The 14,932-nt window shown below is 50.0% G+C and overlaps 1 protein-coding gene across 1 annotated transcript in view; it reads left to right on the top strand.

Annotated features, from left to right (window-relative positions):
• AXL (AXL receptor tyrosine kinase) overlaps nt 1–14,932 on the top strand; it is a 105,199-nt gene that overhangs the window by 49,879 nt on the left and 40,388 nt on the right. The window contains exons 5-6 of the mRNA XM_015427261.1: nt 8,076–8,156; nt 11,727–11,842. Coding sequence (XP_015282747.1) covers nt 8,076–8,156; nt 11,727–11,842 — 197 coding nt within the window. The remainder of the gene's footprint in view (nt 1–8,075; nt 8,157–11,726; nt 11,843–14,932) is intronic.

Here is a 14,932-nt window from a genome sequence, read left to right as displayed (position 1 = left end):
CCCACCGTGCACGCCTCCTTCAGTGGACACCATTTAGACAATCCACAGCAGATGCAGCACGCGATAAGGCGATTCCCCCAGGAGATGTCTGGTCGTGCGAGGACGGATTTAGAAGATCCGGGTCAAATTTGAGCCAGCATAATGGCGGGATTAGCTGCCCATCTGAGCGCACCCTCAGACTCCAAGTGAAGGGCAGGGTATCAATCCAACTCCTGTAATGCGTCTTCCACTTTTCCTGTTGCCTTCAGTTTATCCTAGCCTTATTGTGTGTCAATGTGGTGTAGCGGATAAGAGCGGAAGGACTCTAATCTGGGAGAACCGGGTTTGATTCCCCACGCCTCCGCATGAAGCCAGCTGGGTGACCTTGGGTCAGTCACAAGTTCTCTCAGAGCTCTCTCAGCCCCACCTGCCTCACCGGGTGTCTGTTGTGGAAGGGAAGGGAGAGGAGGGGAAGGAGACTCCTTCGGGTAGTGAAAAGTGTGGTATAAAAACCAACTTCCTCTTCTTCTTCTTTTCTGTATGGCCTTGTACCCTGCTGAGGTCCCTCCCGAAACCCTACCTCCCCCAGCCTCCAACCCCCCAAATCTCCAAGAATCCCCCAACCCAGGGCTGGCAATCCTAGGAAGGTGTTGCGGGCTCTGCCGAGCCGTTTCTCTCAATGCCATCTGTTCATGTCAGTGGGCAGAAGACCACAGCTGCCCACCGGCTGACTCACCCCCGGGAGGAATGGTGTGGTCGCAACAGACCTTTGCCAGCCCAGCTTCTCCCCAATGTTTGGGGCTCCTCGTCCTTCCCCTCTCTGTGGCGGTGCCAAGGGCCCGCGGGGTTGCCCATCTGCATCTGTTTTGCCATCTGTTTGCCCAGGTGGCTTCAAGTGCCCACGAGCTGATTCATCCCTTGCGGGAACGGTGCGGTCGGATAAAATAGCGTCCATTGTCCCCGAGGGCTGGCATTGTGAACACCAGGCCTTTCCCCAAAAGGGTAGGAACAACAGCCTGTTCAAAGTGAAGTTACACTCAACTGTGGAGGATCCTCTTGTTGTTACTCAGCCGGCGGGGAGTGGTGGTGGTGGGGGATGACATTTTGTGCCAACACGGACTCATCTTTTATTTTTGTAAAAATCCGAGCCTGTCTCGCCCAGCGATCACGACTGTGCGTTGCATAAGCATAATTGGGGGCCGACTGGCTAGCGACAGTGCCGTCACTCGTTACAGACTCCCTTCCCTTCCACCAACATCACCTTACATTGTTTTCAATGTTTAAATGTTCAGAAGTTGAACATCCTTCCCCACCTCTGGCTATACTGCTTTCTTGGAAAGAAAGATGAGATGCAGATGAAGAGGGGCGGGAAATGAACAGACAACTGATTCTAAACCTTCGAACAAAAAAAATACACAAACGGTGGACTCCAGCAGGCTTTTCTCCACGACTGCCCCCACATTTCTCTGACTTTTTCTACAACATTATGTGCTCCCACTCTCCAGGGATGCAGTGCACTAACTGGGTTCTGAGTGCATCGCTGGCACCTATTGGCTAGCGCTTGGTACGTCACGAGCGAAGAGTGACAGACTGTCTCCTCCCCCACCATGCCAGCACCATGTTGCCAGTTTTTAAAAAGTTCTACTCAGGGCTATTTTTGGTCAGGAACGCACAGGAACGGAGTTCCGGCTGGCTCCCTAGTTGGCCACGCCCAGCAGGAACTCATTAGCATAATAGGCCACACCCAACAGCAGGAACTCATTAGGATTGGCTACATTAGGGGTGTGTGGCCTAACATGCAAAGGAGTCCCTGCTACAAAAAAGGCCCTGGGTTTTGACCACAAACAAGGTAAACAGAATAAGAAGCAAAAGGTGGGTGTGGCTGGATGACCACACTTCTGGTAACATGGGGGTGCGTCCTAATGTGCTAATGAGCGGTGCTGTCAGGGGTGTGGCCCAATATGCTAATGGGTTCCTGCTGTTGGGTGTGGCCTATTATGCTAATGAGTGCCTGCTGGGCTTTTTCTACAAAAAGAGCCCTGGTTCTACTTATATGACTGAGCGGTTCCTCAGTGGAACAGGCTTCCTCGGGAGGCGGGGGGCTCTCCTTCTTGGGAGGTTTTCAAACAGAGGCTCGGTGGCCATCGGACAGCGGTGCTGATTCTGCGAACTCAGGCAGATCGTGAGAGGGAGGGCAGGAAGGGTCGCCTCAGTGCTTAGCTCTCGTGGCCCTTTCTTACACGCCCAGGGAAATGCTGATCGCCACTTTGGGGTCTGGAAGCCATTTTTCTCCAGGCCAGTTTGCCCGGGGATTCTGGAGGGTTTTTTTTGTCACCTTCTGGGTGTGGAACAGGGGTCACTGGCAATGTTCCCTCTAAGCTGTGAAGTCTCGTGAGCAAAAATTCTACTTTGTGAGCTACTGGCATTAAAGTTGTGAGTGAGCGATTTGGCCGCTGCATAGATCAGTTTGCTCTGTAGCCATCTTTCCTGAGCTAGGACAAAAATGTGTGAGCCGGAGGCTAAAAACCTGTGAGCTAACTCACACTAACTCAGCTTAGAGGGAACACTGGTCACTGGGGGTGTGAGGTATTTGTGAATTCCCTGCATTGTGCAGGGGGTTGTACTAGATGACCCTGGAGGTCCCTCGCAACTCTACGATTCTATGACTAAATCTGTAGAAGTTGAGTATAGAGGTTAAGTGTGCGGACTCTAATCTGGGAGATACAGGGGTTTGATTCCCCGCTCCTCTGGTGTGACGTTGGGTCAGTCACAAGTCCTTTAGGAGCTGTTCTCTCAAGGGCAGTCCTGGAAAGAGCTCTCTCAGCCCCGCCTACCTCACAGGGCGTCTGTGGTGGGGAGAGGAAGGGAAAGGAGATTGTAAGCCACTCTGAGACTCCTTTGGGTAGTGAAGGGCGGGGCATAAATACAATCACCTCCTACTCCTCCTCGTCTTCTTCTTCGTCATTTCTGCCCATCCCTTAGGGTTGCCAGCTCTGGGTTGGGAAATACCTATAGATTTTGGGGGTGGAGCCTGAGGAGGGCGGGGCTTGGGGAGGGGAGGGACTTAATTGGGGTAGAGTGCCACAGAGTCCACCTTCCAGAGCGGCCGTTTTCTCCAGGTGACCTGATCTCTGTCGCCCGGAGACCAGTTGTCATCCCAGGAGACCTCCAGCCAGGGGTCAATTCCTGCGGAAGCGAACAGGAGCGGAGCGCCGGCAGTAAGGAGCCCAGGGGGCGGGCACATGCAACAAGCCCCGCCCCCTGCTCCCAGCAGCCCTCAGTCGGGCCACGAGGAGCAAGAAGCAGCCAGGTAAGTTGCAGAGCCCCCCTTCAGCCCGCCTTCAGGAACAAGCTCTCCCTCCTCTGTGACGGCAGATCTACACATCCCCACCCCCCCCGATAGCTAGCAATCCAAAACAGTCCAGTGGCACCTTTAAGACCGAGTTTTATTCAGGTACAAGCTCTCCCTCCTCTGTGAGGGCAGATCTGCATGCCCCCCCCAATAGCTAGCAATCCAAAACAGTCCAGTGGAGCCTGAGCGGTGGGTGTTGCCTTCTGACACACTTCCAGTGGTGTCAGGGGGTGTGGCCTATGCAAATGAGTTATGCTAATGAGCTCCTGCACCTCTTTGTCTACGAAATGACCCCTGCCTCCAGCCACCACCTGGAGACTGCAAACAGATCAACAGAATAATTCGTCACGCTGTACAAATAACACTAGAGACTTCCGTCTTTTTATACAGTTCTAATTGCAATTATAAATTGTAATTACAACTGTTTACATTGTTTATATATTGTAATTAGAACTGTATAAGAAGGTGGAAGTCTCTGGTGTTGTTTGTACAACTATAAATTGTAATTAGAACGGTTTATATTGTTTATCTATTGTAACTAGAGCTGTATAAGAAGTCAGATGTCTCTAGTGTTATCTGCACAGCGTGATGGATTATTCTGCTGATTTGTTTGCATAACACCAGTTTGGCGTAGTGGTTAAGTGCGCATACTCTAATCTGGGAGAACCGGGTTCGATTCCCCACTCCTCCACTTGTACCTGCTGGATGACCTTGAGCAAGCCATAGTTCTCTCAGAGCTGTTCTTGGAAAAAGAGCAGTTTCTGTCAGAGCTCTCTCAGGCCCACCAACCTCACAGGGTGTCTGTTGAGGGGAGGGGAAGGGAAAGGAGTTTGTTAGCCGCTCTGAGACACCTTTGGGTAGTGAAGGGTGGGCTATAAATCCAATCTCTTCTCTTCTTCTATCTGTATTCGCTGTGTTTCCATTTCTGTGTGGTTGTTTGTACCACCTGGAGGCTCGCGACTTTATTGTCACCCCGCCCCAAACGCTGCACTCGTCTGGCATCCCTGGGGTTCTTATCGGACCCTACTGCTGGAGAATCAGGGGGCCCAGAAGGCCTTTTACCAACTTTGACTGGTCAGCCAACGGCAGCTCTTCATGGGCGGGATCTGGCCCCTGTGGGGGGGGCACGCCTTCCTCCCCCTTCCCTACGCAGGAGAAATGAACCCAGGAGTTTTCCTGGCTCAGAGGATCTCTGTTGAAACGTGGAAAAAAAAAAGGGTTTGGAACCAGACGTGGAGAAACCCAAACCACAGACGGGTGGGCGGAAGGAACGGGACATACCAGCTGGGACTCAGGCCTGGGTCCCAGATGTTACTCCGAGGGGGGAGGGGACCTTGCTGCCCATATAATGGGAAACAGGGATTTTCCCACTCAGAGAGCAGGGTGTGGTCCTGCCCTGTCTCCCCCTCCCCCCAATATTTTGGTAGGCATTTTTGGGGTGGGGCTCATGGGGTCCTTTCTGTGGGAGCGCACAGGAGCGGAGCTCCGGCAGTAAAGAGCCCAGGGGGCGGGCACATGCAACAAGCCCCACCCCCTGCTCCCAGCAGCCCTCAGTCAGAGCAAGAAGCAGCCAGGTAAGTTGCAGAGCGCCCCCCTGTTCAGTGGCACCTTTATTCAGGTACAAGCTCTCCCTCCTCTGCGAGGACAATAGACAATACTGGCCTGGGTGGACCGAGGGTGATTCAGTATAAGGCAGGTTCATGGGGTCACATCTTTTTATTTGCCATCAAGTCACAGCCGACTTATGGCAGCCCTGCAGGGTTTTGAACGCAAGGGACATTCAGAAGTGGTTTGACATGGCCTGCCCATGCGTCACGACCCTGGTCTTCCTCGGCGGTCTCCCATTCCAGTACTAACCCGGGCCAACCCTGCTTAGCTTCTGCAATCTGGCGAGATCCGGCTAGCCCGGGCTATCTAGGTCAAGCCCTTTTTTGTCGTTGCTGCGCATTTGTGGGTATTTCGAAAAGTATTTGGGGGAAGTGTTTTGCCAACTTTGGAGAAGTCGTTGGAGGGTCTGAGCTGGTGAAATGCGTGGGGGCTAAGAATGTGCCGCACGAGTTGGGAAGTCCCAAACTCTCGTCTGGCTTGATTCTTGGACAATCCCCTTTCTCGATTCTTGGACAGCCATGCAGGGTTGTCATGAAATGTTGCTGAAATGACACAAATGTGGTGCTTTGAATATTTGGAAGCAGGGCTTTTTTTGTAGAAAGAGCCCAGCAGGAACTCATTAGCATAATAGGCCACACCCAGAAGCAGAAAACATTAGCACATTAGGCCACACCCCTGACTGCACCACTCATTAGCATATTAAGCCACATTCCCATGGTACCAGAAGTTTGGTTATCCAGCCACACCCACCTTTTGCTTCTTATTCTGTTTACCTTGTTTGTGGTCAAAACCCAGGGCCTTTTTTTGTAGCAGGAACTCCTTTGCATGTTTGGCCACACACCCCTAATGTAGCCAATCCTAATGAGTTCCTGCTGTTGGGTGTCGCCTATTATGCTAATGAGTTTCTGCTGGGTGTGGCCAACTTGGGAGCCAGCCGGAACTCCGTTCCTGCCCCAAAATAGCCCTCTTTGGAAGTGATGGATAAATGCGAAGAGGATAATAGGGCTGGGTAGTTGGAACGCAATTACGAATATCTGCAATGTAAACTTAAAATTGGTCTCGTTTCTTTAACGGTCGTGGCTGCCCTCTACGAGTCCTGGGGAATATTAGCTGCTAGAGAACGGTCCTCCTTCTTCCAGAACTACAGATCCCAGGGTTCCCTGGGGAGGGCGAACAGCTGTTAATTTTAGCTCTATAGTTTAGACAGGTTTCTTCACTGTGACCAAGTTTTCGCTAACATCTTCCAGACGGAACAGGGTTACAGAACGGCCGTTTGCCTTGTGTGGGAAGCTTTTGGAGCCGGTTCAGAGAGCTTTGCCCGGCAGGCATCCTGGCAAACTGTAATACATCTGAATTCTGTCATCCCAGTAGACGTCTTTGCCGGACTGGCACTCTGCCTTTTGTTTGAAACCAGCGGGAGAGAAGGGCTCTGCTAGTTATGCGTCAGAAGTCCACAGGTCTAGGTCCATACTGCCAGCTCTGGGGTAAATTCTCTGGGCGGCTTTCGGCGAGTGACAGGCCTCGGTCTTCCTTCCTGATCTGTGAAATGGGAAGAAGATGAATAACTTTGACTGAAGACGTTGGGAGGGTTCTTGAGGGAAAGACTGAGGCCACCGGTATAGCCTAGAGCAGGGGTCCCCAATCCTTTTTTTAATTATTATTATTTTCTCAAAAAAAAGGTGGGATACAGAAGGGAAGAAGGTGTAGGGGGGAAATATAGATTTATCAAGTTTGTCAAATATTATGAGTTGTTACCTACAACAAGTAAAATCAGTTGTATTACTAAAAGTATCACATAAATGTACATCTAGTTAACATCCACCAAATGCCCTCTGGAACAGAACAGTTTTAACAGATCTCCAGAAGGTCCATGATGGGTATCCTGGTGCAGGGAATTCTGGGGGCCACAGCTGGGAAAGCACTACCACGCATCCCCAGTCGGCATGGGTTTGTGGAGGAAGGCAGTGGCAATTTATGGGTGGAAGAATTTATAACTGTTGTCATGAACAGATCACCGTCTGGCAAGATACAGACTACTGGAGCCCTGGAACTTCTGCAAGGACAGGGTATGACATAGAAGGTCATCCAAGAGACTGATCTTGGATCACGGGCAGGGTCCTAAGTACCCAGGTCCTAAGCCAGTTATAGTGTAATCCAAAGCAGAATCAATGGACAATAAAACATCAATATTACAGAATTTTGGGATACAGAATTTTTGAGCCAGTGGGGACCGCCTTTGGAATTTGGACACATTATGGTGGGCACAGCCATAGGGTTGCCAGTTCTGATTGACAGGGGGGGTTGGGGGGGCATTCCAAGAGTGGATGGGGACGCCGCACAACATACGTATGTCACCCAGCAGTGATGTAGGTACACCAGTGATGTTGAGGAACTCTGTGGTAGAATTGCCCTCAAACCATAGAGTTTTGCCCAAAAACTAGGGCGTCAACCCCCACCCCCACATCACGGACGCACCTACATCACTATTTAGGGGTGGGAGGGGGGAATTTCCTCTCGCTGGCCAGCTGGCCACCGGTGGGTAGGAGCCCACAAAAACGTGGAATGGTAACCCTACACAGCCACGAAATGGCCGCTATGGGAGCCGTAGCCAGCCACAAAATGGCTGCCACAGCCTACCTTCATTCACACGGTGAAGATCTTTGTGTTGTGGCGGCCGCTGCTGCCAAAACCACATTTAAAAAAATCTGCACAGCCAATCCAATCTCCAGCGGCCAGTCAGAAGGCCCACCTGCCCCCAGACACTTTCTAAAAACACTTGGTGGGTGCTGGGAAAAGTGGCGGTGGGCACTGTGGTCTTGGGGACCCCCTGGTCTAGAAGCAAATAAGGGTTAGACCTGAAACTGGGATATAAATGCCAGTCTCCACTCAACCTTGGATTCAACTGTAGCCCTCGGAGATCAAAAACTCTTCCATCTTCAGTCCCATCCCCCCCCCCCCCAATCAGGACTCTTAATTATCTGAGGCGTCTTTTGTCCCAATTTGGGCACCAAATTGCGTAAAAATCACTCTGAATCGTCAAGGGCCGTGGAAGCGATCACAAGAATGACTCTGTACGGTATTATTGGCGTTGGGAAGGATCCGTGAATAATGCCGCCTTGCTTTTGTTCCGCCTCAGGTCTGAACCGCAGCAGCACCTTCTCGTGTGAGGCCTACAACGCTAAGGGAATGAGCACCTCGCGGACAGCCACGGTGACAGGTGAGAGGTGGCAGTAATGTTTGTGAACGTTCCTATGGAGAGCACGGGGACCCGTCTGGCGGTGTCCTGAGCACGGCTGCTTTGTCCACACCAAGGAGGACCTAAAAATCCCCCACAGGTTTAACTGAAACAAATGATACGCTGGAAGAATAAGGGTTGCCAGCTCTGGGTAGGGAAGTATCTGGAGATTTTTTGGGGGGTGGAGCCTGGGGAGGAGTGGAGCCTGGGGAGGGGAGGGGCCTTAGTATGGTATAAAGCCATATAGTCCACCCCCCCAAAGCAGCCATTTTCTCCAGGGGAATTGATCTTGGCTGCCTGGAGATCAACTGTGATAGTGGGAGATCTCCAGGTAGCACCTGTACGTTAGCAACCCTATATATAGAAGATACATAATTGGATCACGAGCACACTTCCCCTCTGTAAATAGGAGTTCTGGAAGGTTCTGGTTGAGCTTGGGACTGTGGCGTGGGGTCAGTTTCCCCCCCAACTTCGAATGCCTCCCCACAGCAGTGCTGTTTGCAGCCCCGTAGCTAGGGAATTTTTGGGAGGGGGCCTCAGGTGGGGCGCCAGCTAATTAAATCAAAGCACAATGCAGATGGCAGGTTGGGGCACTTTGGGGGTGGCCCGGGAAGGAGGGGGCCCAGAAGAAAGACTAGGGGGCCGGGCCCCATGGGCCCCACGGTAGCTACGGGCCAGGCTGTTTGCCCCATTGAAGGAAAGGGTTCCATACCGGTAATGAGAGCCGGAATGGTGTAGTGGTTAAAGTGTCGGACTAAGATCTGGGAGACAGAGGTTCGAATCCCTACGTGCTGTGGAAGCTCACTGGGTGACCTTGGGCCGGTAACGCTCCCTCAACCTCACCTACCTCGCAGGGTTGTTGCTGTGAGGTTAAAACGAAAGAGAGGAGAAGGACGTCGGCCATATTGGGCCCCCGCTGGTGCGAAAGATGGGGTACAAATGAAGTAGGTAATAATAATAAATAAAATACATAGCTCCCCATGGCCCCATTGGAGGAAGCATATAGGCTCCATCAGGGCTTTTTTTGTAGAAAAAGCCCAGCAGGAACGTATTAGCATAACAGGCCACACCCAACAGCAGGAACTCATTAGCATATCAGGCCACACCCTGATGTTACTGCTCATTAGCATATTAGGCCACACCCCCATGTTACCAGAAGTGTGGTCATCCAGCCACACCCACCTTTCGCTTCTTATTCTGTTTACCTTGTCTGTTGTCGAAACCCAGGGCCTTTTTTGTAGCAGGAACTCCTTTGCATGTTAGGCCACACACCCCTAATGTAGCCAATCCTAATGAGTGTCTGCTGTTGGGTGTGGCCTATTATGCTAATGAGTTCCTGCTGGGCGTGGCCGACTTGGGAGCCAGCCGGAACTCCGTTCCTGTGCGTTCCTGCCTAAAAATAGCCCTGGGCTCCATACTGGAAACCTGCATGTTTCCCCCCAAATGGGGCAAACAGAAAAATTGACATCTCTCTGCCAGTCACATGCATCACAGCCATCATCCAAAGGAGGTCTCCCGCTGCTGTTCTTTGCAAAGGAAAAGTGTCAAAGGCAGAATCCAGTCTTGGATAAGAACATAAGAACATCAGAAGAGCCCTGCTGGGTCAGACCAGTGGTCCATCTAGTCCGGCATCCTGTCTCACACAGCGGCTAACCAGTTCCTCTAGAGGGCCAACAGCAGGGCAGAGAGGCTGAGGCCTTCATAGGAACCTCAGAAGAGCCCTGCTGGGTCAGACCAGTGAGGGTCCATTGGCCATTGAGGTGAGTGTTACCGGGGGTGGGGCTGGAGCTAGTTCTGGTATTATTGGTGAACTCCTTCAGAATTCCTGTCCCTTCACATCCCAGAATTGTAAGAACATAAGAAGAGCCCTGCTTGGTCAGACCAATAGTCCATCTAGTCCAGCCTCCTGTCTCACACAGGGTCCAGCCAGTTCCTCTGGATGGCCAACAGCAAGGCAGAGAGGCCGAGGCCTTCCTCTGATAAGAACACCAGAAGAATCCTGCTGGGATCAGAGGTCTCCCGCTGCTGTCCTTTGCAAAGGAAAAGTACCAAAGGCAGAATCTGATCTCAGTGAAGAACATAACAACATGAGCCCTGCTGGATCAGACCAGCGGTCCGTCTGGTCCAGCTTCCCATCTCACACAGTGGCCAGCCAGTTCCTCCGGAGAGCGATGCTCCCTCTAAGCCGTGGAGTCTTGTGAGCAAAAATCCTACTTTGCGAGCTGCTGGCATTAAACTTGTGAGCGAGCGATTTGGCCACTGCCTAAATCAGTTTGCCCTGGAGCCATCCTCCCTGAGCGAAGACAAAAATGTGTGGGCCGGAGGCTAAAAAACTGAGGGCTAGCTCACACTCACTCAGCTTGGAGGAAACACTGCCGGAGAGCCAACAACGGGGCGCAGAGGCCGAGGCCTTCCCCTGTTATCGCCTCCTGGCTCTGGAATCCAGAGGCTTCATGCCCCTGAATGTGAAAATTCCCCTCAGCCAGCACGGCTAGTAGCCATGGATAGACTCGGGCAGCTCTTAACCAAGTGTTTTCAACTTTATTAACAAGAACGATCCAACACGAAAAAAACCATAGGCGCTTAGAGCTCCTTTTATACATCCCGGGCTGGGAAGGCCACGCCCAGTGAAACGGTAAGCACCGATCATATTTACCGGATAACAACCAATGGGATTTGTTCCTTCCAAGTATGCTGCTTTGCTTGGATTGGTCTGCTGTTGGGAGCAGCCAATAGGAATGTGCAGCTCAGACTGAAGCTCAGCAGGCAAGTCCATTGTCCCATATATGCAGGGCTATTTTGGGGCAGGAACGCACAGGAACGGAGTTCCGGCTGGCTCCCGAGTTGGCCACGCCCGGCAGGAACTCATTAGCATAATAGGCCACACCCAACAGCAGGAACTCATTAGGATTGGCTACAATAGGGGTGTGTGGCCTAACATGCAAAGGAGTTCCTGCTACAAAAAAAAGCCCTGGACCGTTTTGACAACAGACAAGGTAAACAGAATAAGAAGCGAAAGGTGGGTGTGGCTGGATGACCAGACTTCTGATAACATGGAGGTGCGGCCTAATGTGCTAATGAACTGTGCTGTCAGGGGTGTGGCCTAATCGGCTAATGAGTTTCTGCTGTTGGGTGTGGCCTATTATGCTAATGAGCACTGTTCCCTGTAAGCTGAGTTAGTGTGAACTAGCTCACAGTTTTTTAGACTCCAGCTCACACATTTTTGTCTTAGCTCAGGAAGGATGGCTCCAGAGCAAACTACGTAATTTATGCAGTAGCCAAATTGCTCGCTCACAACTTTAATGCGAGTAGCTCACAAAGTAGAATTTTTGCTCACAAGACTCCACAGCTTAGAGGGAACATTGCTAATGAGTTCCTGCCGGGCTTTTTCTACAAAAAGAGCCCTGCATGCATGACACTTATCCTCCGTGAATCCATCTAATCCCCCTTTAAAGCTTTTAAAGATCTTCCAGCGTCTCTTCTAGCGAGGGCCTGTGACGTCTACGTGGTCCGGACGTATCTCTCACCACTGCTCTTTCCACCTCCCCTCAGTCGTACCCGGACGGCCGCATGCCTTAACCCTGGTGCGCCCCACGGACAACAGCCTGGAAGTGGCGTGGCAGCCCAGCCCGAGCGGAGCCTACCCGCTGGAGGTCTGCACCGTCCAGGTAAGAAGAACTGCGGGCGGCACGCGCCCAGCAGGAGTTCGGAGGGCAGCCAGCCCTGGATCGGTGCCGAGTCTCTCTGGAGAAGGCGCTCTCTCGCTTCCTATCGCAGAAGAGTGGTTTTTTATTTTTAGGAACCGTTTCCTGTCCTGCTTCTGCTTAATTCGGACATCCGCTTCCCACCACCAAGAATGTGATGTGTCTCTCCCCCCACAAGTGGTGTTGATGTCCCCCCCCCCCCCCCCCCCCGCAATCACCAGGGGATGGGGAACTGAAAAAGCCTGAGCAAGGAGTCGGGAGCACTGAGAAACAAAACTGAGAGCAGAGAGGGAATTTCCAACCGGCTCTCGCAGTCACTGTCACTCCAAGACATCTGTAATTAGGACCCCCCCCCCAATGCCAAGGAAAGGTTTTCCAAGCTTTTCCCCACACAGATGCTTGAAATGGTACCTATATTTGGTGTCGAGGTTAAGTGCGCGGACTGTAATCTGGGAGAACCGGGGTTCGATTCCCCACTCCTCCACTTGCACCTGCTGATGTGACCTTGGGCAAGCCGTAGTTCTGATAAGAGCTGTTCTTGAAAAAGAGCAGTTTCTGTCAGAGCTCTCTCAGCCCCAACTACCTCACAGGGTGTCTGTTGTGGGGAGGGGAAGGGAAAGGAGATGGTAAGCCGCTCTGAGACTCCCTTGGGTAGTGAAGGGCGGGGTATAAATCCAATCTCTTCTCTTCTTCTATATCCCCCTCCCCATGGATCCAACAACGGCTTCTTCCTCTTTAGCCAGTTTGTTGCAGTGGTAAAGCGCGGTGGGCTCTAATCGGGGAGAACCGGGTTCGATTCCCCCACTCCTCCACATGCAGCTGCTGGGGTGACCTGGGGTCAGTCGTACGCTCTCTCAGAGCTGTTCTCTCCAGGGCAGTCCACGAGAGAGCTCTTTCAGCCCCCACCAACCTCACAGGGTGTCTGTTGTGGGGAGGGGAAGGGAAAGGAGGCCGTAAACCGCTCTGAGTCTCCTTCGGGCAGTGAAGGGCGGGGTATAAATCCGATCTCTTCTTCTTAGAGAGAGAGCCATCGTATGGTGACCCTCGTAGGGTTTTCAAGGCAAGAGAGGAACAGGGGTGGTTTGCCATTGCCTGCCTCTGCCTAGTGTCCCCCATCTTCCTTGGTGGTCTCCTATCCAAGTACTAATCTGGGTTTGACTCTGCTTAGTTTCCAAGAGCTGATGAGATCCTGGGCCATCCACGTCACACCTGAGACAAACAGAGGCGGCTTTCCTTTGTCTGCCTCTGGGCTTCCTTGGAGGTCTCCCATCCAAATACTAACCAGGGCCGACCCCGCTTAGCTTCCAAGATCTGACAAGGTCAAGCCAGCTTGGGTCACCCAAGTCAGGACATAATCATTGTGTGCCGTCAAGTCAACAGCCAACTTACGGTGACCCTGTAGGGTTTTCGAGGCAAGAGACATTCATTTTTTTTTTATAAATGAATTTATTTTGAGTTTTCCAACTTTACATATAATCACGTTACAATTTCATACATTGGGGGGTTAAATCAACCTCTTTCTTCGTACCATTTTATGGCTTTTTGCCATTTCAAGTTAAATTGTTCTTCTGTTTTACCCGCCAAAAACATATTAAGCTTGTCCATCTCAGTCACTTCATAAAGAATATTGGTCAAATCATCCTTACTCGGTAATTTGTCAGATTTCCAATTTTTAGCAATAGAAATCCTGGACATTGTAATAACATATACAACAATACATTTCTCATTGAATTTTAGCCCGTCAGGTGTAACGTTCAATAGAAAGAGCTCTGGTGTCAACGCTAAGTCTTTACCTATAATTTCTTTTAACATCTGTTTAACGGTTTTCCAAAAATTTTGTATTTTTTTGCATTTCCACCATATGTGGAAATACGTTCCGACATTAAGTTTGCATCTCCAACAGGATCCCGAAACATTAGTGTACCATTTTTGCAACTTATCTGGCGTCCAGTGCCACCTATATATCATTTTTATTATGTTTTCTTTATAGGAGGTTGCTCTCAATAACTTAATTGATTTCCAGGTTTTTATCCATTCCGCTTCGTCTATGTTTCGACCTAGATCTTTTTCCCAACTAATCATTGTCGGTTTTTTCAACTCCTCTTTTAATTCTTCTTCTAATAGGAAGTTGTAGATTTTTTGGATCAATTTATCTTTCCCTTTCAACCATAACTTGTCTAATTGCGTATCTGTGTTATAAAAGTCTATTTTTTTATCTTTTGTGAATCTTGAATTTAGTTGATTCCTTTCCCATATTGTTAGGTTTATACTCATTGCTTGTAATTCTTGCCAAGATTTCAATCGATTTTCTTCGTCCAAGAAGGTCTGGTAGGTTCTTGTGTTATGCTCATTTGTTAGGGTTGGGATTACGAAAGCCTCCAAGGGTGCCACCCATTTTGGTATTTTCTTATAATGTTGTTCTTTTATTTTATTCCATATTTTCATTAATGGACCTCTTATTTTGCAGATCATGTCCTTCTAGCTTAAGTAATCTTTTATTTTCCAGTAGGACCCAGTCCCGGACCCAAGTCAATGCAGCTGCTTGGTAGTACATATTCCAATCTGGGAGACTGAGTCCTCCTTTGGTTTTTTTCTCTTTCAGAATTTTTAGTTTGATTCTGGATTTTTTCCCCTGCCATATGAACTTCCTGGTCATCTTGTTTAACTCTTCGAAAAATTTATTGTTTTTTAGAATCGGAATACATTGAGCTATATATAATATTTTTGGCAATACGTTCATTTTTATTGTTGATATTCTACCCATAAAGGATATTTTTAGGTCTTGCCATCTTATTAGGTCCTTTTGAGTCTCTTCCAGTATTACCTTATAGTTGTTTTCGTATAAGTTGTTGTTGTTATTTGAGATGTTTATACCTAGGTATTTGATTTTCCTGACAATTTCTACATTTGTATTTTCCTGTAGTTCTTTTATTTCTTCCTTATTACAATTCTTTGTTAAGATTTTTGTCTTATTTATATTTATTTTGAGGCCCGCTACTGCACCATAGTCCCGTATTATTTTGAGCAGGTTTTTTATCGATGAGTTTGGATCTT

Source organism: Gekko japonicus, unplaced genomic scaffold, assembly GCF_001447785.1.
Source record: "Gekko japonicus isolate JY-2015 unplaced genomic scaffold, Gekko_japonicus_V1.1 scaffold1389, whole genome shotgun sequence".
NCBI classification, from domain to species: Eukaryota; Metazoa; Chordata; class Lepidosauria; order Squamata; family Gekkonidae; genus Gekko; species Gekko japonicus.
The sequence above is the reverse complement of the archived record's forward strand: the minus strand, read 5'-3'. Positions and strand labels throughout refer to the sequence as shown.